Here is a 24,128-nt window from a genome sequence, read left to right as displayed (position 1 = left end):
ACTTTCAGGTGATGGAAAGTTCTGTTTCTTGATTATGGGTGTGACTTCACTGGTGTATGTATCTGTCAAAACTGAATTAATTGTTACTAATATTTTCTTAAAATTTTTTTGATCTTAAGTAATCTCTACCCTCAATGTGGGACTTGGGCTCATGAACTCAAGACTCTGAGAGCAAGAGTTACATGCTCTGCCCACTGAGCCAGTCAGGTGCAAAACTTAATTAATTGTATAATTTATTATATGTGAATTATTTGTAACAATGCTGAATGAAAGACATCTGAAGTACAGCAGTGAACGTTTTACCTATGTCTAGGCATAGTTGTGGAATCTTTTTGTGAATTATATTCCATCAACAGGAGAACCTAGTCAAAGGATTTTAACATTTAAAAAAAATTTTTTTTAAAGATTTTATTCATTTATTTGACAGACAGAAATCACAAGTAGGCAGAGAGGCAGGCAGAGAGAGAGAGAGGAGGAAGCAGGCTCCCCGCTGAGCAGGGAGCCCGATGCGGGGCTTGATCCCAGAACCCAGGGATCATGATCTGAGCTGAAGGTAGAGGCTTTAACCCACTGAGCCACCCAGGTGCCCCAACAATTAAAATTTTTATGGGAAGTGTTAAATTGCTGCAGTACAGAGTCATTAGTGATTTACATTCTACAGTGTATGAAAGTGCCCATTTCACCACACCCTTGCCAATACTGGGTGTTAATTTATGAATGCTTGCCAATGTGGTAAGGAAAAAAAAAATTTTTTTTTAAAATTTTTTATTTTTTATAAACATATTTTTATCCACAGGGGTACAGGTCTGTGAATCACCAGGTTTACACACTTCACAGCACTCACCAAAGCACATACCCTCCCCAATGTCCATAATGCCACCCCCTTCTCCCAAACCCCCTCCCCCCAGCAACCCTCAGTTTGTTTTGTGAGATTAAGAGTCACTTATGGTTTGTCTCCCTCTCAATCCCATCTTGTTTCATTTATTCTTCTCCTACCCACTTAAGCCTCCATGTTGCATCACCACTTCCTCATATCAGGGAGATCATATGATAGTTGTCTTTCTCTGCTTGACTTATTTCGCTAAGCATGATACGCTCTAGTTCCATCCATGTTGTCGCAAATGGCAAGATTTCATTTCTTTTGATGGCTGCATAGTATTCCATTGTGTATATATACCACATCTTCTTGATCCATTCATCTGTTGATGGACATCTAGGTTCTTTCCATAGTTTGGCTATTGTAGACATTGCTGCTATAAACATTCGGGTGCATGTGCCCCTTTGGATCACTACATTTGTATCTTTAGGGTAAATACCCAATAGTGCAATTGCTGGGTCATAGGGCAGTTCTATTTTCAACATTTTGAGGCACCTCCATGCTGTTTTCCAGAGTGGCTGCACCAGCTTGCATTCCCACCAACAGTGTAGGAGGGTTCCCCTTTCTCCGCATCCTCGCCAGCATCTGTCATTTCCTGACTTGTTGATTTTAGCCATTCTGACTGGTGTGAGGTGATATCTCATTGTGGTTTTGATTTGTATTTCCCTGATGCCGAGTGATATGGAGCACTTTTTCATGTGTCTGTTGGCCATCTGGATGTCTTCTTTGCAGAAATGTCTGTTCATGTCCTCTGCCCATTTCTTGATTGGATTATTTGTTCTTTGGGTGTTGAGTTTGCTAAGTTCTTTATAGATTCTGGACACTAGTCCTTTATCTGATATGTCGTTTGCAAATATCTTCTCCCATTCTGTCAGTTGTCTTTTGATTTTGTTAACTGTTTCCTTTGCTGTGCAAAAGCTTTTGATCTTGATGAAATCCCAATAGTTCATTTTTTCCCTTGCTTCCCTTGCCTTTTGCGTTGTTCCTAGAAAGATGTTGCTGCGGCAGAGGTCGAAGAGGTTGCTGCCCGTGTTCTCCTCAAGGATTTTGATGGATTCCTTTTGCACATTGAGGTCCTTCATCCATTTTGAGTTTATTTTTGTGTGTGGTGAAAGGAAATGGTCCAATTTCATTTTTCTGCATGTGGCTGTTCAATTTTCCCAGCACCATTTATTGAAGAGGCTGTCTTTTTTCCATTGGACATTCTTTCCTGCTTTGTCGAAGATGAGTTGACCATAGATTTGAGGGTCTATTTCTGGGCTCTCTATTCTGTTCCATTGATCTATGTGTCTGTTTTTGTGCCAGTACCATGCTGTCTTGATGATGACAGCTTTGTAATAGAGCTTGAAGTCCGGAATTGTGATGCCACCAACGTTGGCTTTCTTTTTCAATATCCCTTTGGCTATTCGAGGTCTTTTCTGGTTCCATATAAATTTTAGCATTATTTGTTCCATTTCTTTGAAAAAGATGGATGGTACTTTGATAGGAATTGCATTAAATGTGTAGATTGCTTTAGGTAGCATAGACATTTTCACAATATTTATTCTTGCAATCCAGGAGCATGGAACATTTTTCCATTTCTTTGTGTCTTCCTCAATTTCTTTCATGAGTACTTTATAGTTTTCTGAGTATAGATTTTGTGTCTCTTTGGTTAGGTTTATTCCTAGGTATCTTATGGTTTTGGATGCAATTGTAAATGGGATTGACTCCTTAATATCTCTTTCTTCTGTCTTGCTGTTGGTGTAGAGAAATGCAACTGATTTCTGTGCATTGATTTTATATCCTGACACTTTACTGAATTCCTGTATAAGTTCTAGCAGTTTTGGAGTGGAGTCTTTTGGGTTTTCCACATAGAGTATCATATCATCTGCGAAGAGTGATAATTTGACTTCTTCTTTGCCGATTTGGATGCCTTTAATTTCCTTCTGTTGTCTGATTGCTGAGGCTAGGACCTCTAGTACAATGTTGAATAGCAGTGGTGATAATGGACATCCCTGCCGTGTTCCTGACCTTAGCGGAAAAGCTTTCAGTTTTTCTCCATTGAGAATGATATTTGCGGTGGGTTTTTCATAGATGGCTTTGATGATATTGAGGTATGTGCCCTCTATCCCTACACTTTTAAGAGTTTTGATCAGGAAGGGATGCTGTACTTTGTCAAATGCTTTTTCAGCATCTATTGAGAGTATCATATGGTTCTTGTTCTTTCTTTTATTGATGTGTTGTATCACATTGACTGATTTGCGGATGTTGACCCAACCTTGCAGCCCTGGAATAAATCCCACTTGGTCGTGGTGAATAATCTTTTTAATGTACTGTTGAATCCTATTGGCTAGTATTTTGTTAAGTATTTTCGCATCTGTGTTCATCAAGGATATCGGTCTATAGCTCTCTTTTTTGATGGGATCCTTGTCTGGTTTTGGGATCAAGGTGATGCTGGCCTCATAAAATGAGTTTGGAAGTTTTCCTTCCATTTCTATTTTTTGGAACAGTTTCAGGAGAATAGGAATTAGTTCTTCTTTAAATGTTTGGTAGAATTCCCCCGGGAAGCCGTCTGGCCCTGGGCTTTTGTTTGTTTGGAGATTTTTAATGACTGTTTCAGTCTCCTTACTGGTTATGGGTCTGTTCAGGCTTTCTATATCTTCCTGGTTCAGTTGTGGTAGTTTATATGTTTCTAGGAATGCATCCATTTCTTCCAGATTGTCAAATTTATTGCCGTAGAGTTGTATAGTATGTTCTTATAATAGTTTGTATTTCTTTGGTGTTAGTTGTGATCTCTCCTCTTTCATTCATGATTTTATTTATTTGGGTCCTTTCTCTTTTCTTTTTGATAAGTCTGGCCAGGGGTTTATCAATTTTATTAATTCTTTCAAAGAACCAGCTCCTACTTTCGTTGATTTGTTCTATTGTTTTTTTGGTTTCTATTTCATTGATTTCTGCTCTGATCTTTATGATTTCTCTTCTCCTGCTGGGCTTAGGGTTTCTTTCTTGTTCTTTCTCCAGCTCCTTTAGGTGTAGGGTTAGGTTGTGTACCTGAGACCTTTCTTGTTTCTTGAGAAAGGCTTGTACCGCTATATATTTTCCTCTCAGGACTGCCTTTGTTGTGTCCCACAGATTTTGAACCGTTGTATTTTCATTATCATTTGTTTCCATGATTTTTTTCAATTCTTCTTTAATTTCCCGGTTGACCCATTCATTCTTTAGAAGGATACTATTTAGTCTCCATGTATTTGGGTTCTTTCCAAGCTTCCTTTTGTGGTTGAGTTCTAGCTTTAGAGCATTGTGGTCTGAAAATATGCAGGGAATGATCCCAATCTTTTGATACCGGTTGAGTCCTGATTTAGGACCGAGGATGTGATCTATTCTGGAGAATGTTCCATGTGCACTAGAGAAGAATGTGTATTCTGTTGCTTTGGGATGAAATATTCTGAATATATCCGTGATGTCCATCTGGTCCAGTGTGTCGTTTAAGGCCTTTATTTCCTTGCTGATCTTTTGCTTGGATGACCTGTCCATTTCAGTGAGGGGAGTGTTAAAGTCCCCTACTATTATTGTATTATTGTTGATGTGTTTCTTTGATTTTGTTATTAATTGGTTTATATAGTTGGCTGCTCCCACGTTGGGGGCATAGATATTTAAAATTGTTAAATCTTCTTGTTGAACAGACCCTTTGAGTATGATATAGTGTCCTTCCTCATCTCTTATTATAGTCTTTGGCTTAAAATCTAATTGATCTGATATAAGGATTGCCACTCCTGCTTTCTTCTGATGTCCATTAGCATGGTAAATTCTTTTCCACCCCCTCACTTTAAATCTGGAGGTGTCTTCGGGCTTAAAATGAGTTTCTTGGAGGCAACATATAGATGGGTTTTGTTTTTTTATCCATTCTGATACCCTGCGTCTTTTGACAGGGGCATTTAGCCCATTCACATTCAGGGTAACTATTGAGAGATATGAATTTAGTGCCATTGTATTGCCTGTAAGGTGACTGTTACTGTATATGGTCTCTGTTCCTTTCTGATCTACCACTTGTAGGCTCTCTCTTTGCTTAGAGGACCCCTTTCAATATTTCCTGTAGAGCTGGTTTGGTATTTGCAAATTCTTTCAGTTTTTGTTTGTCCTGGAAGCTTTTAATCTCTCCTTCTATTTTCAATGATAGCCTAGCTGGATATAGTATTCTTGGCTGCATGTTTTTCTCGTTTAGTGCTCTGAAAATATCATGCCAGCTCTTTCTGGCCTGCCAGGTCTCTGTGGATAAGTCAGATGCCAATCTAATATTTTTACCATTGTATGTTACAGACTTCTTTTCCCGGGCTGCTTTCAGGATTTTCTCTTTGTCACTGAGACTTGTAAATTTTACTATTAGGTGATGGGGTGTGGGCCTATTCTTATTGATTTTGAGGGGCGTTCTCTGAACCTCCTGAATTTTGATGCTCATTCCCTTTGCCATATTGGGGAAATTCTCCCCAATAATTCTCTCCAGTATACCTTCTGCTCCCCTCTCTCTTTCTTCATCTTCTGAAATCCCAATTATTCTAATGTTGTTTCGTCTTATGGTGTCACTTATCTCTCGAATTCTCCCCTCGTGGTCCAGTAGCTGTTTGTCTCTCTTTTGCTCAGCTTCTTTATTCTCTGTCATTTGGTCTTCTATATCACTAATTCTTTCTTCTGCCTCATTTATCCTAGCAGTTAGAGCCTCCATTTTTGATTGCACCTCATTAATAGCTTTTTTGATTTCAACTTGGTTAGATTTCAGTTCTTTTATTTCTCCAGAAAGGGCTTTTATATCTCTCGAGAGGGTTTCTCTAATATCTTCCATGCCTTTTTCGAGCCCGGCTAGAACCTTGAGAATTGTCATTCTGAACTCTAGATCTGACATATTACTGATGTCTGTATTGATTAGGTCCCTAGCCTTCGGTACTGCCTCTTGTTCTTTTTTTTGTGTTGAATTTTTACGTCTTGTCATTTTGTCCAGATAAGAGTAAATGAAGGGGCAAGTAAAATACTAAAAGGGTGGCCACAACCCCAGGAAAATATGCTTTAACCAAATTAGAAGAGATCCCAAATCGTGAGGGGGGAGAAAGGGGATAAAAAGAGGTTCAAAAAGGAAGAAAGAAAAAAAAAAGAAAAAAGAAAAAAAAAGAAAAGAAAAGAAAAGAATTTTTTAAAAAAGAAATCACCTTTCAGAAAGTGGTTGATTTTCTGTTTCCAGAATTGCTGTTCTTCTTCTCTTCGATCTGCCGATGGATTTTCAGGTGTTTGCAATCTTTAGATAAGCTATCTAGCTGATCTCCGGCTAGCTGAAGCAGTCTCAGCTTGCTACTTCTCCGCCATCTTGACTCCTCCTCAGGAAAAAAATTCTTACTGTTTAAATTTTCATCTTCTGCTTGTAAATGAAATTGGTATAAACATTTTTTGGTAGCATACTGGAAATTTTTATTTATCTATGAATTGACTGTTCATATATGTCTTGTACTTTTCCATTGGGCTTTCTGTCTTACTGTTTTTTTAAATATAATTTTTAAAAAAGATTTATTTATTTATTTGTCAGAAGGGGAAAGAGAGATGTGGGACTCTATCCTGCACCCTGGGATCATGACCTGAACCGAAGCAGACACAACCAACTGAGCCACCTAGGCGCCCCTCTTTCTTACTGATTTCTAATATTATTTTATATATTGTAGAAATCTTTTGCTTTTTACATATATTGCAAGTTTTCTATCCTTCGAGTCTGTTACTTATCTTTTAAGTTTAATCATGGTATCTTTCACTGTATTGAGTTTAAAATTTTATGTAGCCAGACTTATCAACTTTGATGATTTAATTTCAAAATTTTGGGGGGTAAAGAAGAGCTTTCCTCAACCTAAAACTGTAACATATTTCTTTCATCTTCTTCCAGTGTTTTAATGGTTTCATTTACTTAAAATTTAATTTGTATTTAGATCTTAGAACTTAATAGGATTATGTGTAGGTCACATTTCCTCTTTTTCTAGATGGATAATCAGTTTCCCCAATATTGTTTATTAAGTAATTTATCCTATTCCCATTGGTTTGAGATTTTCTCTGCATTATGTAACAATTTTTCATTTCTTTTTATGGCTGTTTCTCTCTCCATTTGTTTTAGATGTTAATAGCATATTTTAAAATTTTTACTTTTTTTTTTAACTTTGTAGGCTAAATATTCTTCCTTCCACAAAAAATTCTGGGCTATTCCTGATCATATACTCATCAAGATGAATTTTAAAATCAATTTATCAAACCTTTGCTTTTCCTCTCCCTGTTGCCCACCCTTCCAAACTATGTTTGATGATGGTATTCAATTTTGTTTCAATGCTTCCCAGCGCTGGTCAAGGCCGCCTTTGTTGAGCTAGCACTAATCTTTTTTTTACCTCTTTTATACAGGTAATTCTTGTTATTAGAGGTAGTTATATTCTATAAACTGAACACCTAGGTAGTGAATACTGAACCATTGCTCTTAGGGGAAATAGAGGATTAAGTTCCTGCCAGTCTTTGGTCACACATTTTTTTTTTTAAGATTTTTATTTATTCATTTGACAGACAGAAATCAGAAGTAGGCAGAGAGGCAGGCAGAGAGAGAGAGAGGAGAAAGCAGGGTCCCTGCCGAGCAGAGAGCCCGATGCGGGGCTCGATCTCAGGACCCTGGGATCATGACCTGAGCCAAAGGCAGAGGCTTTAGCCCACTGAGCCACCCAGGAGCCCCTGGTCACACAATTTTGACCACTGATAAATACACATAATGTTGTTAAGTGTGTGTGTTTTTGTTTAAACTCACCTTATTTAATATATATTGATGTTTCATTAACTTTGAACTTGGTGCATAGCATTATAATTTCTATAGTTATAGTCATGCTTGAACAAAGCTCAACTAACATATTTTCTCCATGGGGCACCTGGGTGGCTCAGTCAGTTAAGCATCTGCCTTGAGCTCAGGTCATGATCCTGGGGTCTTGGGATCGAGCCCCTGTGTTGGGCTCCCTGCTCAGCAGGGAGTCTGTTTCTCCCTTTCTCTCTGGCCCTCCACCAGCTTATGCTCTCTCTTGTCTCTCTCTCCGCAAATGAATAAATAAAATCTTAAAAAATGGGGTGGGCGGTTTACCTGGGTGGCTGCCTTCAGCTCGGGTCATGATCTCGGGGCCCTGAGATCAAGTCGTGTATCATGCTACCTGCTCAACAGGAGCCTGCTTCTCCTTCTTCCACTCTCCATGCTTGTGATCTCTCTCTCTCTGACAAATAAATAAAATCTTAAAAAAAAAAAAAAAGCTCATCATAGTCTTCTTGCACTTAAAAACACCAGATAGCAAGCACTTCCACCACTCTCTTGGGGACCATTTTTTTTTTTTTTAAAGATTTTATTTATTTATTTGAGTGAGCGAGACAAAACCTGAGCAGTGTGGGGACAGAGGGAGAAGCAGGCTCTCCACTGAGCAAGGAACCAGTGCAGGACTCAATCCCAGGACCCTGGGATCAAGACCTGAGCTGAAGGCAGACGCTTAACTGACTGAGCCATCCACACGCCCCTTGGGGGCCAATTTAAATGGCGGGATCACCAAAACAAGCACAGAAATGTGAAAATGTGATACTAAATAAACCACATAAAGGACACTTGCTTACAGTGTGAGACCTGAAGCAAGAAGGCCAGTGCGTAGCCCACTTTGACTTCAGATGGGAACATGTACATCAAGTGACTGAAAATTTTCTGCTTTCTGTTCCTGTCCTGCAATGAGTGCAGAAGCCCTGCAGTATTGATCTTGGAGTTAGCGAGTAGTTGGATTCTCTAATATAGAATCTGCGAGTAATGAGAATGGACTGTGATTCCCCTTTGAAGCTGCAGCCACGTGTATGAATAATGAGTCAGGGAAGGCTTCAGAGTGACCGTGTTTGTCAAAACACTGCAGGGGGCATCACAGCAAAAATGACTCTTCACCTGTTGCTCATCAGTTTAACATAACTTACTTGTTTTTTAATTTTTTGAAAATCAAGGTTTTACGTATACTTCAGATCTGTAAAGTTAATTATGAAAAACAGTAGCCTCTTATGTCTTTCTGCCCCTTTCTTTTTTCCAGAGATAACAAATTTCAGTTCTCTCAGCTGTTTCTTTTGTTTTTTACCTCCAGATCTCTAATAAAGGTGATTATGATGCTACTTTTTTTTTTTAAGATTTTATTTATTTATTTGACAGAGAGAGATTACAAGAAGTCAGAGAGAGAGAGGAGGAAGCAGGCTCTCTGCTGAGCAGAGAGCCCGATGTAGGACTCGATCCCAGGACCCTGAGATCATGACCTGAGCCGAAGGCAGCGGCTTAACCCACTGAGCCATCCAGACACCCATGATGCTACTTCTTGATTTTGTTTTTAGGCGTTATCTGTAGTGATAAAGACTAGCTTTGTCTTACTGTCTTCCAACGATTACACATACACTTTCCATCTTACCAAATGGTAAATTTTGCTAGACCAGTTCAGTACTTAAATTGTTAGGATTTTTTGATTACATTGCTGCCCCACACACTTTTTTGTTTTTCCCTTCTGTTAATATTTGTCTGGCTTCTTTATTTACTTTTTCAATATCTTTCCTGAATTCATTCCCAACTGTACCATAAGTGTAAATATTTCAGCTGTTGTGTTAGTATTTTCTTTACTATCATCCTGAGGATTCCTTTCATCTTTAAGATCCTACATTTTCTGACACCATATCTTATTTCTTATTGTATTTTTGGTGGAGCATATCCTCTAGAAATCATTTTCCCAAGAAAGGATAGGAAGGCAAAGTTTTTGAAAATTTGTTTGATTAAATATATTCTTTTTCTACCCTCACACCAGACTCATGGCTTGATTGGGTTTAGATTTAAAAGAAAAATTTTCCTCTCAGAGTTTTAAGGTTTTTGTTCCATTTTAATGTTTTAGTTTTCAGTACTGTTGAGAAGTTCAATGACATTCTGCTAGCCAGTCTTTTCTATATGCTTTTTTCTCCCTAGAAAGTTTTCAGATCTTCTTTTGGCAGAGAAAAAAAAAAATCTTAATGTTCTAGATTCTTAAATTGAAAATTTTTAGCACTTTGTTATTTTTAAATTTTTCTGTTGAAGTATAGTTGAAACAATGTTACATTAGTTTCAGGTGAATAATATCATGGTGTGACAACTCTATGTATTATGCTATATTCACAACTGTAGCTACTGTCTGTCATCATACAATGCTATTACAACATCATTTACTATATTTCCTATGCTGTACCTTTCATTCCCATGAATTATTCATTCTTGGTGTGTGTCTTTATTTTTATTAATTTAATTAAATTAGTTAATTTTTTCAAAGATTTTAGTTATTTATTTGACACAGAGAGAGAGATCACAAGTAGGCAGAGAGGCAGGCAGGGAGAGGGGGGAAGTAGGCTCCCTGTTGAGCAGAGAGCCTGATGTGGGACTCGATCTCAGGATCCTAAGATCTTGACCTGAGCCGAAGGCAGAGGCCCAACCCATTGAGCCACCCAGGTGCCCCAAATTCGTTAATTTTTTGAATTTTAGTGTAGTTGATATAGAATGTTGCATTAGTTTCAGGTATACAATACAATGATTTGACAAATCTGTACATTGATGTTATATTCGTCACAAGTCTGTCACCAGGCAATGCTATTATAGTATCACTGACTACATTCCCTAGGCTGTGCCTTTAATTCCCATGACTTATTCATTCTGTAGCTGGAAGCCTGTATCTCCAACTCCCCTTTACCCATTTGCCCTCTGGCAACCCTCTCCCCTCTGGCAACCATCAGTTTGTATTTATAGGTCTGATTCTGCTTTTGGTTTGTTTATTCATTTGTTTTGTTTTTTAGATTTCACCTGTGGGTGACATCTTACATGATTTGTCTTTCTGTCTGACTTATTTCACTTGGCATAATAGCCTGTAGGTTTATCCATGTTGTTGCAAAAGGCATGATTACATCTTTTTCAAGGCAGAGTAATATTCCTGTGTGTGTGTGTGTGTGTGTGTGTGTGTACACATCATGTCTTCTTTATCTATTTACCTATTGATGGACACTGGGGCTGCTTCCATAGCTTGGCTATTATAATAATGCAGTAAATAATGCAGTAAATATAGGGGGTGCATATATCTTTTCAAAGTGGTGTGTGCCTTTTAAAAATCTGTGCAGGGCTTGCAGAGGGCCTTTTCAATCTGGAAATTCATACCCTTCAAATCTGTGAACATTTTCTGAATTATATTTTTATTAATGTTGTCTTTTCTGTTTTTGCTGTTAACTCTTTGAGCAGCCTGTATTATCAGAATTCCTGGACTGATCCTTTATTTTTCCTCCTTCTTCTCTGTTTTTCACTTTTATTCTTTCTTTTTGTTCTGTCTGGGTGATTATCTTTTTTTTTTTTTTTTTTTTTTAAGATTTATTTATTTGAGAGAGAGAGGAAGAGTGAGTGGGGAAATGGACACACAGAGAGAGAGAGAGAGAGGCAGAGAGTCCTCAAACAGACTCACTACTGAGCGTGGAGCCTGAAGCAGGACTCAATCCCAGGACTCTAAGATCATGACCTGAGCCAAATCAAGAGTCTGCTGCTTAACCAAATGAGCCACCCAGGTGCTCCATCTTATTTTTATTTTTCTACCTTTCTCTTAAATTTTCATTCTTGTATCTTTTTCTAAAGTTCTAAGATCATATTTTTATTGTCTAAATATTATTTACAATTATCTTTTTTTGTTTTATTGGTGCAAGTTCTTCATATTTCTGATAATGTTGATAATTTTTTATGGAGGTAAAATTTGCATACATTAAAATTCTTTTTGGTATATAGTTCCTTGAGTTTGGACAAATGTATAGAGTCATTAACCATCACCATAATTAAGGCACAGAACACTTTCCTTCCCCCTCAAAATTTGAGTCATTCCCTCTCTTCATCCCCAGTTTCTCCCAGCTCTTACCTGTTTCCTATCTTTATCTTTTGCCTTTTCCAGAATGTCATGTTGATGGAATCATAATGGTAGTTTTTAAAAAAAGTTCTTTTACCTGCCATATATCTGTTTTCTCTCAGTTTTTTTTTCATGTTTGCTTTTGTCTCTTTCTTGATACAGTTTTCCCTATATTTTGCTGATTTTTGGCTGTTCTACGTGATAAGAGATGGATATTAAAAGAACAGTTTGGAAACTGCATGCATGGGTAGAACTTTATTATGGGCTGAATTGTGTCCCCTCAAATGCATATGTTAAAGTCCTAACCCCTTGATCCTCAGAATGTGACTATTTTTGGAGGTAGGCTTCTTAAAGAGATAATTTAGGTTAAAATGAGGCCATTCTGGTGGGCCTTTGCTGATTGGTGTCTTTCTTTTTTAAACATATATTTTTAAAGATTTTATTTATTTATTTGAGCAAGAGTGAGTGAGAGAGAGAAAGCAGAAGAGGAGGGAAGTTCAGAGGGAAGCCCACTCCCTACTGAACTGGGAGCCTGATGCAGGTCTCAGTCCTGTGGCTCCAGGATCATGACCCGAGCTGAAGGCAGATGCTTAACCAACTGAGCCACCCAGGTGCCCATAACTTGTGCCTTTATAGGAAGAGGTTAGGAGAGATATCAGGGATGTACTCCGCAGAGGGATGACCAAGTGAAGAGGCAGCAAGGAGGTAGTAATCAGCAAATGAAGGAAAGAGGCTTCAGGAGACAATCAACTTCCTAATATCTTGATCTTGGACTTTTAGACTCTAGAACTGTGACAAAATAATTTCTGTTGTTTAAGGCTTATGGTATTTTGTTATGGCAGGGCTAGCACACTAAAGTAAGGCTTCTTGACTGACTAATTTCAATACAGGATAATATGGCTGGACTTTTATGTATGAATGACTACTATCAGTATTTTCCGTTATTTTCTCTTGGGTTGATAAAATTCTTCCCCAAAGAATAATTTTCCAGTAAGCTCATTTGACATGAAAGCTAGAGAAGAAAGGGATTTAGAGGCTTAGCGAATGGAGAGGATTTGTAGTAGCTGTTTTGGGAAGAGATTGTTGTTGGGTAGCAATGAATTTGAAGTTAGGCAATTTAATTTTGTAGAGGACAAAACAGACAGCCCTCTCCAAAAGCTTGATATTTATGTTGCAGTGTGTTAAGTGTTAAGGATGTAAGGGTTCTTGAAGTCATGGTGTGTAAGGGAACTGAATCAAAAACAGACAAATGTTTCAAGTAGATGTTTAGTAGAAAAAAGACATGACAATGGCAAATAAACATATGAAAATGTGCTCAACATCACTTGTCATCGTGGAAATACAAACTAAAACCACTTTGAGTGCATTGCCCAGTTTCCAAGATGGCTGTAATGATCCTTTTTTCCTCATACCACCTTGTGTGAACACTCCCTAACTCTGCACCAGTTGGCCTGTGTGACTAATCGCATGTGGCAGAAGTGATAATATGTCGCTTCTGGGATTAGGTTATAAAACACTGCAGCATCCATCATGGGCACCAAGAAACCCTACTTATCATTGCTGCAGTGGGCCTACATAATATTTTTTACAGTGTTCCATTATGACAGTCTATTAATACATTGTAAAATGTGTTACATTGTAATACATTTTATTGTATATTATATATGTATATTGTATATGTATATTATATATTGTATACAATGTATGTATACATTGTATATATTACAATATTACAATATGTAATACAATATTACAATGTAATACATTGCAAAATGTGAGGACATTTTTTCTTCCATTCTGTCCTGTCTTTCCTTCCATAAATATTTATTGAGTTCTTACTACATTTCAGATGCTAGTGTTTGATATTGGAAACACAGAATGAAAGTCACTTTTCTCAAGACTTTATCATCTAGTTAAGACTGACTAGTAAGTCATAATTCAGAAGAGTGCTATTGACAGAGACTTGCTCAGGATGCTGTCGAGCAGGGATGCCTTCTAAGGATGTTGACTTAGGAAAGATGGAAGGACTTGTGTAGGTGAGACAGGGCAAAGGATTATTAGAGTCAGAGGAAAGAGCACATACAGCAGCCTGGAAATGTGAGCGATTTGAAAGAAGTATGACTGGTAAGACATTTCTTTTTTTGCAGATTGAAATTGAAAAGGTGGACAGGGGTGAAATCATGAACAATGGTCTCGTTTGCAGTTTTAGGAGGAAAATAGACTGTAAGATTCATGAGGGAAAGGACCATGAGTGAATGTGTGAATGAACAAGAAAGTGGCATAATGGGTTCTTCATTTTGGAAGATTACTCTGGAAGCAGTGTTGAGGTTAAGGTGCTTTTGCAGACAGTTGGGACAAGAAATGATGAAGGCCTGAGCAGAGGCAGTACCAGGGAACTGGGGAAGAATCAAGCAGATTTAACAGAAAATTGATGGCTGATTGAATGTGGGGAGTGAAGAAGAAGACATGCCTGGGAAGGTCCTAAATTCTATCTTAGAGCAGTTGATGATGCCATTAACTGAGATAAGGAAGAGAGGAATGAGAAACTGATATGGTTGAAAAGATTGGGCCAATTTGCATTTTGAAAAATAATTCTGGCAGCATTATGGAGGGTGCCTTTTCTTTTCCTTTTCTTTCTTTTGTTCTCTTTCTCTTCTGTGCCTCCTCTTCTCTCCTCTCTTTTTTCAAAAGATTTTTTATTTCCTTATTTGACAGACAGAGATCACAATTAGGCAGAGAGGCAGGCAGAGAGAGAGAGGAAGGAAAGCAGGTTCCCTGCTGAAGAGAGCCCGATGCAGGGCTCGATCCCAGGACCCAGGGATCATGACCTGAGCTGAAGGCTGAGGCTTTAACCCACTGAGCCACCCAGGCACCCTTTCTCTTCTCTTTTTAATGTAGGCTCCACGCCCAGTGTGAGTCCAGCAAGGGGTTTGAACTCATGGCCCTGAGATCAAGACCTGAGCTGAGATCAAGAGTTTTATGCTTAACCAGCTGAGCTACCCAGGTGCCCCTATGGATGTTGTTTTGAAGAGAGTAAAGATTGAAGCCTGGCAGAAGAATTAGTAGGTTTTTAGAGCAACTCAAGAGAGAGTTGATCGTGACGTGAGCTACAATGGTGGCAGTGGGGATGAGAGAAGAGAAGCGAGCCAAGAGATATTTTTGAGAAAGACTGCAATGAGTTCTTTATTAAATTTAAGGGGTGCAAAAAGAGAGAGGGTTGAAGAATTTTGTTTGGGTTTTTGGCTTGGGTAACCAAGTGGGTAGGAGTGCCATTTACTGATTCAAGAAACACAAGACAAGTTTGGGGAGAAGGTAAAAATAATACTGACACGAGCTGACATTTATTGAGCACCATGGCTAAATGCTTGTAAGGCAAGGTTTCATTCAATTTTTTAGTATCCTTGTGAGATAGGCCCCAGTATTTTCCCAGTTTTACAAATAGGGAAATCAAGGTAGAACAAGGTCATAAGTACTAAATAGAGTAACAATTTGAACCTAGGGTGATACTTTTTTTTTTTTTTTAAAGATTTTATTTATTTATTTGACAGAGAGAGATCACAAGTAGGCAGAGAGGCAGGCAGAGAGAGAGGAGGAAGCAGGCTCCCTGCTAAGCAGAGAGTCCAATGCAGGGCTGGATCCCAGGACCCTGAGATCATGACCTGAGCCAAAGGCAGCGGCTTAACCCACTGAGCCACCCAGGCGCCCATAGGGTGATACTCTTAATCATAATAGTAATTGTATCTTCTGGTTTTCCCTGGTAGATCATGAAATAGGAGGAAGGGGTATGATGCCTCTCATGCTGTATCTTCATAGAATGATTAGCACATAGTAGGGACAAAGGTTGTTTAATGGGAGCTTTTACTCTTGTCCTACTTAGTGTACCTATTCTACTCACTCTGCCACAGCTCCAACTCACCCTTTTTAAAAAAATCTTCCCAAGAACCACTCACATAAGGTATTTGGGTTTGTGCTAGACTTTACTGAATGAACTTGGTAATTTTGTTTAGGTACCACATATAATGTAAAATCTAATGCTAACTCTTGTAATATATTAAAAAAAGGTCTTTGAGCTGTCTTGTTAATAGAAGTTTTTCCTAGGTAGTTTTTCTTCTGTCATTTTTCGTCAGCTTCCTCTTTCTGTCTTATTTTCCTTTCTATTCCAGCTACTTACCTATATCTTCAGATGCCCACTGAAAGTTCTTTGGCAGAGCATTTTCACTATGTCTTTAACTGTGTCTTTTTTTTTTTTTTTAATATTTACTTATTTATTTTAGAGAGAGAGAACACAAGAGTAGGGGGAGGGGCAGAGAGAGAGAATCTCAAGCCTACTTCCCACTGAGCACAGAGCCTGATGTGGGGCTCGATCTCACCACCCTGAGATCATGACGTGAGCCGAAATCAAAAGTTGGATGCTTAACCAACTGAGCCACTCAGGTGTCCCTAACTGTGTCTTTTCCCACTGTACTCAAGCTCTCTCCAGGTTAGAAAAAAAATCAGCTATCTGACTTTGAAGATTCTGGTCTCTTTCAATGATTTTAGTAAGTTTGGGCTGCTATAATAGAATATCACAGACTTATATACAATAGAAATTTGTTTCTTATGGTTCTGGAGGCTAGAAATGTGAGATCAGAGGGCTAGCATGGTTGGATTCTGGTGCTCTTCCAGGTTGGGGGCTGCTTACTCCCTGCTCTGTCCTCACATGGCGGAAGGGGTGCAAGGAAGTTCTTTGGGGCTCATTTAAGGGTACTAATTCCACTCATGGTGGTTCCACCCTTAAAGGTCCCACTTCCTAATATTATAACTTCGGGGGCTACTATTTCAACTTACGAGTTTTGGGGGGACACATTCAGTCCATTGCAATGATCATATGAATTATTAAGTATATGAGTTCTTCCTCCCTCTCTCATCGCTTCCCCGTGTGACCTTTCAGCTAATTCTTAGAGAGTACCTACTGTATGGCAGCCACTATTCTGGCAGGAGATACAAGACAGACAAGTCCGGCCTTCATTGAGGTTACATTCTAGTGGAAAAGACAGTACAATAAATAAACATATCAGGTAATGTGAAGTCATGGTAGGTGTTATAAAGAAAACTAAAGCATACTGAGATCCAGAGGGGTGCTGTTTGGGATTGGATGATCAGGCAAGATTTCTCTGAGAGTGCGGTGTTTGAGCAGAAATTTGAGTGAAGTAAGCAAAACATGCCAATGTGTGGAGGAAAAGAGTTCCAGGACTAGGGAATAGCAGGTGCAAAGGTCCTGTCACATCTCGGATTCTCCAGAAAGCAGATGTGGAGACAGAGTTGGAAGGACAGAGGATTTATTGGGGAGTAACACCCGTGAAAGGGAAAGGAAAGAAATAGGATTGGCCCTCAGACTCACGTGCACCTGTCAAATTCAGTACACCAAGGACAGCTGCAGGGGGTGGAGGAAACGAACAGGCCTTTCTGCCCAACTTTGCTCAGTCATTGGACCAGGGACTGTCCTGAGAACAGAGTGCTCTCAGCTGAGTGAGGAAAGGTGGACCTTGAGGAAACCAATGCTGGAGCTGTAAGTTGACCATGCTTCTTTCTTGTAGGTTGGGCAGAAATTCCTTTCTCTGAAGGGGAATCTTGGTGGTCCAGCTCTGTTTCTGCCATAGGCCCTGAAACAGAAATAGGCTCAGTTTGTTCAAGGGACTGCAAGACGGCTAATGTAGCTGGGGAAGCCTGGGCGGGAGGGATGGGGTCATGGCCGGAGAGGTAGCAGAGGGCCAGAGCAAGCAGCATCCGTGGGCTTTGGGAAGATGCTGAGTTTCATTCTAAGTTTGGTAAGAAGCCATTAGAGGATTTCAAGCAGGGGCATGACATATGTTTTATTTTGAAAGGATTGCTCTGCCATAGCCATTGTATCTGTTTATCTATTGCTCTACAACAGACCACTTCAAAACTGAATGGCTTAGAACAACAGTGGCTCATTTTTTCTCAGAGTTCTGTGAGTGTCCTGCTAGACTCACCTGAACTCACCTGCCTGGATCTGAGTGGTTTTTTTTTTTTTTTTTTTTAAGATTTTATTTATTTATTTAACAGATAGAGATCACAGGCAGGCAAAGAGGTAGGCAGAGAGAGAAGAGGTAGCAGGCTCCCCGAAGAGCAGAGAGCCCAATGTGGATCTCGATCCCAGGACCCTGAGATCATGACTTGAGCCGAAGGCAGAGGCTTTAACCCACTGAGCCACCCAGGCGCCCCCCGGATCTGAGTGTTTTAAGATGGCTTCACCCACAAATCTGGACCTCACCTGGGACAGCTACAGACTGGGATGGCTAAGCCTCTCTCCATTTGTTCTTTTGTCCTCCACTTTTTCATCTGAAGGTGGAGGTGTTCCCAAAAGTCAAGTCCTACTATGTAATGTTCCCTTGGCTTAAAGCAAGGCGGTTGTCCAAGCTCAGAGTCAGCATGGAAGGAGAATGTACAAGTGTGTGGATATCTGGAAAGGTGATTCATGGTTACCACATTAAACATTGTTGTAGTTACTTCCCTTTTTCTGATCCTCTGCTCATCAGTTTATCCTCTGCATATAATTTAGTTTCCTACATAAGTGTGTTTCCAAGAAAATAATGCACCAGTCACATAGACTTCATATATTTCCTACTGCTGTGATAGCATTTTTTTATTGTAAAAGAATACATTGACTGGTTTCAAGGACAAAATGCCCTTTGCTTATTTCTTCCTAGAGCAGTGTGGCCTGGGGACCCTCCTAGCTAAGAATTACTGTGCCACTGTGATACTTCTCAAGACTGTAATGGTGTATGTATAAATGTGTGGCTCCTGTTACTTCCACTAGTGATGGAGCTGCATTGAGATTTTTTAAAAAATGTATTGGACTAAGGAATTCTCATTCATTGCTGGTGGGAATGCAACATGGTACAGCTCCTTTGGAAGAAGGAGTGGAAAACTAAACATACTCTCATCATACTATTCAGTAATCGGTATTCCTTGATAGTTAACCAAATGGGTTGAAAACTTAAGTCCACACAGAAATGTGTACACAACATTTTAGCAGCTTACTTCATAACAGTCAAATCTTGAAAACAATGAAGGTGTCCTTTAGTAGGTGGATGGATAAATTAACTGGTGTATCAAGGTAACGGAGTATTATTCAGCACTGAAAAGAAATGATCTGCTGACCCATAGAGGAAACTTAAACACATAAAGAAGCAAATCTGAAAAGGCTGCCTACTGTATGATTCCAGCTATATCATGTTCTGGAAAAGGCAAATTGTGGATACAGTAAAAAGATTGGGTTCTGGAGTTTTGAGGGGAGGAATGGATGAGTAATCAGAGCACAGAGGGCTTTTAGGGCAGTGAAATGAATCTGTATATAATAATGTTTGGTACATTCCACTACATGTTCGTCTAATCCATAAAACGTACGAGACCAAGAGTGAACTGTAAATTAAGTGATAGGGACCCTTCAGTGTATCTTCATCAGCTGTAGCAAATGTGTCTCTCTGGTGAGGGATGTTCAAAGTGGGGGAGGTTGTGCATTCATGGGAAAAGAGGTACATGGGAATTCTTGGTACTTTCTGCTCAGTTGTACTGCCCAAATCTAAAACTGCTCTAAAAAATAGTCTGATTTAAAAATGTACTGAACCAGTAGTTCATCATTTTCTCCCAATAATTCAGCTTGGTAGCAGTCATTATGATATAAACTTTGTAAACCACTTGGCAAGAATTTAACGTTGTGATTTAATGTTGATGTTAAATGTTTTCAGTGAATTAGTGATATGATTGTTGACCTATCTACTTATTTTTATAGCTGGTGGGTAAAGAGAAAAACACATTTGATTGTTTAATAAACTTTTGTTTATTAAATTGTTTAATAAACTTTAAAAAAATCATATTGTCTCCCTGTCTTAATGTGGAACAGGTATGTGGAGGTCTTTGTTGTTCCTTTTTTGTTGTGTAGTTCATTATTTATTTATATTTTATTTATTATTATTTTTTTATTAAAGATTTTATTTATTTATTTGACAGACAGAGATCACAAGTAGGCAGAGAGGCAGGCAGAGAGAGAGAGGAGGAAGCAGGCTCCCTGCTGAGCAGAGAGCCCGATGCGGGACTCGATCCCAGGACCCTGAGATCACGACCTGAGCCGAAGGCAGCGGCTTAACCCACTGCCACCCAGGCACCCTATTTATTTATTTTTTAAAGACTTTTTAAGTATTATTATTTTTTATAGCAGTTTCAGGTTTACAGCAGAATTGGGAGGAAGGTACAGAGAATTCCCATCTGTCCCTTGCCTTCACACATCCCCCCTTATCACTAGAGTGGTATGTTTGTTTCAGTTTGTTACATCATATATATATATAGATATAGATATCTATATCTGTAACTCTCTCTCTCTCTATCTATATATGTTATGTTCAGTTAGCCAACATATAGCATGTCATTAGTTTTTGATGTAGTGCTCAACGATTCATTAGCATATTAGCATAGTACCCTAAAAATCCTTTGTGCTCAGCCGGATGTTCCTCCCCCACTACTTTTATTTTTCATTAGACAAACTATCTTAAGTGTAGCTGCGGACTTCATTAACTGTGTATTAGCCCTTGTAATTTTTACAGGTTGATTTCACTGAATCAGGTCAAGGTTTCTGTGTTACATAGAAAGCAGAAATATTGTGAAGGAAAACATATGTTTTTGGTGGTGATACAGATTACTTAAAACACAATATGAAGAATTCTGCATTCTTCCTCCTGAAAATTAGTAATCAGTACTCTTAAAATATTTTCTGTGTTTTGCCAGATACTGACAATATGAAGCCCTTGGAGGGTGTGAAAATTCTGGATCTAACAAGGTTTGTATTGGTTTATCTGTGTTTTGGTGATTGAAGTTTTCCCTTCTTTCAAAAAAAATACATTTATTTTTTGAATTATATTGCTTACTATCAAAGTTTTAGAAAGGAAAAGAAAAAAGAAATTTTTTTATTGCATAATTCTAAGAGCAAAAAATATATTTGTGCATTTTTTCTAATCTGCATATTTATATATAATTTTTAAAACCAAAAATTGGAACCATATTGAAAGTATAGTTTTGGGGGCATCTGGGTGGCTCAGTTGGTTAAGCATCTGCCTTTGGCTCAGTTGCTTAGCTGCTTCTCCCTCTCCCTCTGCCCCTACCCTTGCTCATGCTTTCTTTCTCTCAAATAAAAAATAAAATCTTTAAAAAATTTGAAATTACAGTTTTGCCCACATTTAAAAGACAATGTTATATTTTGAGTGTTTTTCTGTGTCATTCAAAATTCCAGAAAAATGTGGGATGATACTTTATTATATAGTTGTCATATAATTACTCTTCCCCTAATATTTCACAATTACAAATTAGGTTTCCTTTTTCATAAATCCTTGCCTCAGGAAATCTTAGGATTTCTTCCTTAGCATAGAATTCTGGAAGTGGAATTACTGAATCAATGGGAATATACTTTTTTGGAAAGATTTTATTTATTTATTTGAGAGAAAGCATGGGGCAGGAGGAAAAGCAGACTTCCCACTGAGGGGCTCGATCCCAGGACCCTGAGTTCATGACCCTAATATCATGACCTGAGCTGAAGGCAGATGCTTAACTGCATCACCCAGGCACCCTGTGGGAATATACTTTTTTTTTTTTCTTTTTAAAGTTTTAATTTATTTATTTGATAGAGACACAGCGAGAGAAGGAACACAAGCAGGGAGAGTGGGAGAGGGAGAAGCAGGCTTCCCACCGAGCAGGGAGCCCAGTGGGGGGGACTCAATCTCAGGACCCTGGGATCATGACCTGAGCCAAAGGCAGATGCTTAAAACTGAGCTCCCATGTGCCCTCGGAATATTTAAAGCTCTTAATTCGTAGTGCCAAATTGCTATTTTTGAACAGTTTTAATAATTTTAATTCTTACTATAATTATATGAGTTTATCTATGTTAATGAGTTATTAAGAATTAATATAAAAATCTGCAAGGTGGTAATTATTTATCATTGTTAATATTGTAGAGTACTGGCGGGACCTTTTGCTACTATGAATTTAGGAGATCTTGGAGCAGAAGTTATAAAAGTGGAAAGACCAGGTAAAGCTATTGCTCTCTTTAAAACATGGAAACTAATACAAGTTTCTCTTTTTTAAAGATTTTATTTTTAAGTAATCTGTACACCCAACGTGGGGCTTGAACTCATAACCCTGAGATCAGAAGTCACATGCTCTTCCAACAGAACCAGCCAGGTGCCCCAGAGTACTACAGTTTTTAGCTGTTTTTTAAAAAAATAACTATGTGTCTGTATATGGGATGACGGGAGAATATGGGATGACGGGAGAATTGAAATGAAATGATTATTTTTTTTCCTCTCCATTCCTTACTTTCCTCTGAACCTATACTAGTGATTTCTTCTTACTCATTAAAAAAAATATATTTTATTTGTTTAACAGAGAGACACAGCAAGAGAGGGAACACAAGCAGGGGGAGGGGAGTGGGAGAGGGGCTTGATCCCAGGACCTGGGATCATGACCTGAGCCGAAGGCAGATGCTTCATGACTGAGCCACCAAAGTGCCCCTCCTCTTACTTTTTGTAAGTGCCAGGTTTTAAGGCTTTAGCCAGGCCCTTCACACGTACCTGAAAGCCTCCTGTAGAGACGGAGATGCACCATGCACTGTCACCATGATGCTAGCACTTGCAGGGACAGGCACAGGTCTTAACATGAGGCCTGTATTAAGTTATTTAATGTCTGCTACAACCTTATGGGCTGACCCTGTATTATTCTGAGATTATAAACACAGAGGAACAGAGACATAAAGCAGTTTGTCCAAAGTCACACAGCTGATCAGGAATATCCACGCACTCACCCTGGTCTGGCTCTCCTTAGCCCCGCGCCAGCCTATCATTGAGACTGTCTTTAGAGCTGGCCTGACCACCCTTCCTTGCTGGGGGATGGAGGGAAGGCCAAGAGGAGGGGAGGGTAAAACGGTAGACGCAGGACACACAGGAAGGAGAAAAGGAAAAGGAATCAGCGTCCTTTCAAAAGGAACCCAGATACTCCAAAATAAGTCATTCTTTTCTGTTTTTAATAAAAGAAACATTTTCTCATTTTATAATTGTAAGCATTTTGAGAGAGGAACACTGAAACTGAGATCAGTTTTTTGGGTTTGTTTTTCATCACATCTTTCCCATTTTTCCTTTCCTCTTGGTCCACCAAATAAATCTATTCGGTGTACACAATTCTCACTTTTATTTGGTGCCTTCTTAGTATTTGGGTGTTTAGCTCATGCTTTTATTGAAAGTTATTTCAATACTTACTATTGAAAGAAATTATTGTATGCTCCTTCTCTCCTACAAGCACTTAAAGAGCAGAGTCCATCTTCTCCATGTCCTCCATATCATCCTATAAGGAGCTCATTTTGGATGGTTTCAAAACTTAGCATTATTATTTAGTCTTCAAATTGGATCCTTAGGGATATGGAACAGAATTACCAAGTTAGTGAAAATGGTCTAGCCTTGAATAGTATGAGTATATCTGCAAGACTCATAAAAGACTAGTTTATAATTACATCACCTGATTAATTTCCCAGAAGTGATTAAACACTATAAAGTAGAAGACATGGTGTAGAAGATTCAACTTTCTGCTTATTAGATTTCTTAGGAGGACAAAGCAATTAGCAGAAGATTCTCTGATCAGCATGGGGAATACTCTGTTATTATTATATCGGATTTATTTGACCCTGTGTTTATCAGGCTCCAGGTGGTGAAAGAGTCTGGTGAACCCTGCTTTCCAGATGTAACGAAAGCTTCATTTACCTGGTCATTGATGTTCATCACATTTGGTTGTTGTGGGATGCATGCTGAATAATGTTTGCTTTCTGGCTGAATACCCTTTTTGTCTTTTCCAGGTTTTATAAAACTTTGATTTCCATGTTATTATGCAAATTCAATACCATGGCACTTTCTCATTTTAGCCATTGGGTCTTCCCGTCCTAGATGGAGCATCAGGTCTACTTTCTCTTGCTATTTCAGTTAAGCACTAATCTAAATGTTTATGTTTATATTCATTTTAGAGATCATTATTCCCTCTTTATGTAGGCCTCATTTCTCCTTTGTACGTTTTCCTTTCTTCAGTAGGGGGTACCTTCCTTTGTCTAGGACTTTACATCCCATAGTCATACACTTGGGATTGAGCTTTGTTCGTAGTAGGTTGTTCATTTTTTTTTCCTGATTGGTCTCTTTCCCTTAATCCTTCTGCATGATGCATTTTATTTAATTAATTAATTTATTTTTAAAGATCTTATTTATTTATTTGACATAGAGTGAGAGAGAGAGAGAGAACAC

At 38.7% G+C, this 24,128-nt stretch overlaps 1 protein-coding gene across 20 annotated transcripts in view; it reads left to right on the top strand.

Annotated features, from left to right (window-relative positions):
• The window catches only part of SUGCT (succinyl-CoA:glutarate-CoA transferase), an 808,589-nt gene that overhangs the window by 12,495 nt on the left and 771,966 nt on the right, over positions 1-24,128 (top strand). For all 20 annotated transcript variants that reach the window (XM_082692660.1, XM_082692659.1, XM_082692656.1 and 17 more), the window contains exons 2-3: positions 20,587-20,638; positions 21,807-21,880. In XM_082692660.1, coding sequence (XP_082548786.1) covers positions 20,587-20,638; positions 21,807-21,880 — 126 coding nt within the window. The remainder of the gene's footprint in view (positions 1-20,586; positions 20,639-21,806; positions 21,881-24,128) is intronic.

The sequence above is a fragment of the Mustela nivalis genome, assembly GCF_964662115.1.
Source record: "Mustela nivalis genome assembly, chromosome: 12".
NCBI lineage: Eukaryota > Metazoa > Chordata > Mammalia > Carnivora > Mustelidae > Mustela > Mustela nivalis.
The sequence above is the reverse complement of the archived record's forward strand: the minus strand, read 5'-3'. Positions and strand labels throughout refer to the sequence as shown.